Source organism: Myotis brandtii, unplaced genomic scaffold (assembly GCF_000412655.1).
Source record: "Myotis brandtii unplaced genomic scaffold, ASM41265v1 scaffold78, whole genome shotgun sequence".
Lineage (NCBI taxonomy): Eukaryota > Metazoa > Chordata > Mammalia > Chiroptera > Vespertilionidae > Myotis > Myotis brandtii.
Genome location: NW_005371131.1, coordinates 368,341 through 370,022, shown reverse-complemented (window position 1 = coordinate 370,022; position 1,682 = coordinate 368,341). Strand labels below are relative to the sequence as shown.

Sequence of the window (1,682 nt, the reverse complement as noted above, 5' to 3'; positions counted from 1 at the left end):
CTGGCGGCAAGGCACCCACCCAGAGACACTCAGAAGGGAAGCGCCTGGCCTGGCCCGAGGCCTCCGCCACCCCGGCCAGCAGAATGTGCCAGGGAAGGTGGCTCTGAGGACAGGGAGGGGTGTCGGGACCGAGCCAGTGCCTCCATGGCCAGCCCAGCTCCAGGACTGGGTCTCTGCCAGGCCAGAAGCTGAGGCCACCAGGATCCAGGGCCTAGTCCAGCCCTCCCGCTGCCCCCTCCAGCCCCCCTTTGCCCACTGCTCCAAGCCCGAGCTTCCTGATGCCCAGCCTGCCACCAGCCGCCCTGAGCAGAGGGAGCTGCGAGGGCTCCGGCCCCAGCTCACCTCCCTGCGTTCACCCTCTGTCTTTTGGGTCTTTCGGGGCAGGATGGTCTCCTGTGCTGTCCAATACGACAGCCACTGGCCACCTGTGGCTCTTCACATTCACTTAAAATTAAGTAAAAGTTTAACTCAGTCCCACAGCTGCATTAGCCACAGTTCACAGTCCATGCTCGTGGCTACTGGCGGCCACACCGGGCAGCTGACACAGGACATGCCCTCCACTGCAGGAAGTCCCCGTGGAGAATGCGGTGACCTGCGGCCCCACCTCGGTTCCTGTCCTGTCCCCAGACTGTTGGGAGCAGTGCGGGGGGGGGACCAATGGTGGGCAAGACAGGAAGGGGGGACCCTGAGCGGGGCTCCTGTGTGGGCATCGCCATTCCCATGTCACAGGAAAGGGAAGAGGGGCTCAGAGAGGGGAAGTGACCTGCCCACGGCCACACAGCTGGTGAGTGGGCCCAAACCCAGGTGTGTCTACCCCTTCTGTCCCCACGTGCTGTCATCTTCGATGAGGTCGCCGTGTGGAGACTCAGAGAGGGAAGGCCTCACACCCACTGGCCACCGTGTCACCTGCGGGTGACGCATCTCACCTCCCTCAGCCCCACTTCCTTCGTTTGTAAAGTGGGGACCCGCGCCCTTCCTCACGGGGCCCGAGGAGCGGTAGGTGCTCGCCTGTAGCAGGTGCCCTTAGCCTGCCTCCCCGCCTCCCGGGAGCAGGGGAAGCTGGCGAGAGGCGGGCCTGGGCTGTCAGCATCCCAGCTGTTTCTGCAGAGCTGGCCCCTCACCCCGCCGGGTGGCAGGGCGCACCAGCTGGGCCCGCGGAGGGCGGACCCTCCCTCATCCCTCCCTTCCACCGGGGACCCCAGGAGGGAGATGGTGCTGCCCGGGCCCCAGCGGCTGGCAGGGCCGGCCCGAGCCTCGGTTCCTGGTAACATTTTGGCCCAGAATTACATAAGGCTGAAAGTTTCTATTTTCTGTGCTATTCTTCTTCCTGATCTAATTGTGCATCTGTGGCAATGTTTATACACTTCCCCGGTTCAGGACAACTCGGTTGCCGCAGCAACCGGTGCGCGCCAACGCTGTAATTTAGAGATCAGCGGCGCCAGAGCCTGCCTCTTCCAGGGAGAAACGCCCTCTCTCAGCCCAGGGAGAGAGCCCTGCCCCCCTCCCCCACGGCCACCCCACCCCTGCGCTGGGTTCTTCTCCCTTCTCCCTTCAAAGGAGCTCCCTGGGTCCCACAGTCCTGGATGAAGTCCAAGAGCCACCTTGTCACTTGAGGAAGTTACTTGACTGACCCGAACCTCAGTTTCCTCATCTGGGAAATGGGATGAGTGAGACCCATCAGT

The 1,682-nt window shown here is 63.3% G+C and overlaps 1 protein-coding gene across 1 annotated transcript in view; it reads right to left on the bottom strand.

Annotated features, from left to right (window-relative positions):
- Positions 1-507, bottom strand: part of KCNJ4 (potassium channel, inwardly rectifying subfamily J, member 4) — a 2,301-nt gene extending 1,794 nt beyond the window's left edge. Inside the window, exon 1 of the mRNA XM_014530791.1 lies at positions 501-507. Coding sequence (XP_014386277.1) covers positions 501-507 — 7 coding nt within the window. The remainder of the gene's footprint in view (positions 1-500) is intronic.
- Positions 508-1,682: the final 1,175 nt, after the last annotated feature.